At 30.3% G+C, this 812-nt stretch overlaps 1 protein-coding gene across 2 annotated transcripts in view; it reads right to left on the bottom strand.

Moving 5' to 3' along the window:
- The window catches only part of LOC106458573 (dedicator of cytokinesis protein 7-like), a 77653-nt gene that overhangs the window by 28709 nt on the left and 48132 nt on the right, over nucleotides 1–812 (bottom strand). For both annotated transcript variants that reach the window (XM_013918091.2, XM_022384836.1), the window contains exon 29: nucleotides 559–655. In XM_013918091.2, coding sequence (XP_013773545.1) covers nucleotides 559–655 — 97 coding nt within the window. The remainder of the gene's footprint in view (nucleotides 1–558; nucleotides 656–812) is intronic.

Below are 812 nucleotides of genomic sequence, written 5' to 3'. Positions count from 1 at the left end.
GATTTTTAATCTTGACATGAAAATCACTTTGCACACGAACTATTCAAAACAAATACTCGATATATTGTAGATCAAATGTTTTTTTTTAATTTATTAAAAATACTCCACTAAAAATATGATTTTTTGTATGTGAAAGACATATAATGTTTACCAAAAGACTGCCAAGTTTCTTGAAGATATACTCACTATATTAAAAGTTAGTAGCATCAAATTTATAAAGACTTTGAGTACAATTGACTGAGCCCGTATTGAGAGAGTTAAGCCCTATCTTTTAAACTTGTGAACATCTAATAACTTTCTCAACACTTTGTTTTATCCAGAAGCTAAAAAATGTCACCTATTGATACTAATACGTTCTACTTTGACTCAGAATGTGATACATTTATATATTACTCATTGATAACATCTTAAACTTGATTTAGCTAGAGGATGAAAGACATTCCTCTACAACTCACACATTCTTTATACATGAACGGAAAAATAAAACCAGCTTTCCGCAACTGCAAAAGAGACAAATGTGATAAACACTAACAAAACAATATGAACATTCAAGACTACCTGAACAATGAGTTCGAGTGTATCCAAAATAATCATGTTGACTTCTGTAGAAAGGTTTGCTTCAATATGGGCTTCAGTTTCAACTTCTACCTTTGGTCTGGTTGAAAGAAGAGAGTATATTTTTAAATTATGGTCTGGTTGAAAAAAGCGAGTATATAAATTATGTCCTGGTTGAAAGAAGAGAGCATATCAATAACTTATGGTCTGGTTGAGTAAAGAGAGTATATGTTTAAATTATGGTCTGGTTGAAAAAA

The sequence above is a fragment of the Limulus polyphemus genome, unplaced genomic scaffold, assembly GCF_000517525.1.
Source record: "Limulus polyphemus unplaced genomic scaffold, Limulus_polyphemus-2.1.2 Scaffold488, whole genome shotgun sequence".
In the NCBI taxonomy this organism is placed as follows: domain Eukaryota; kingdom Metazoa; phylum Arthropoda; class Merostomata; order Xiphosura; family Limulidae; genus Limulus; species Limulus polyphemus.
Note: the sequence above shows the minus strand (reverse complement) of the source record. Positions and strands in the feature narration are given on the sequence as shown.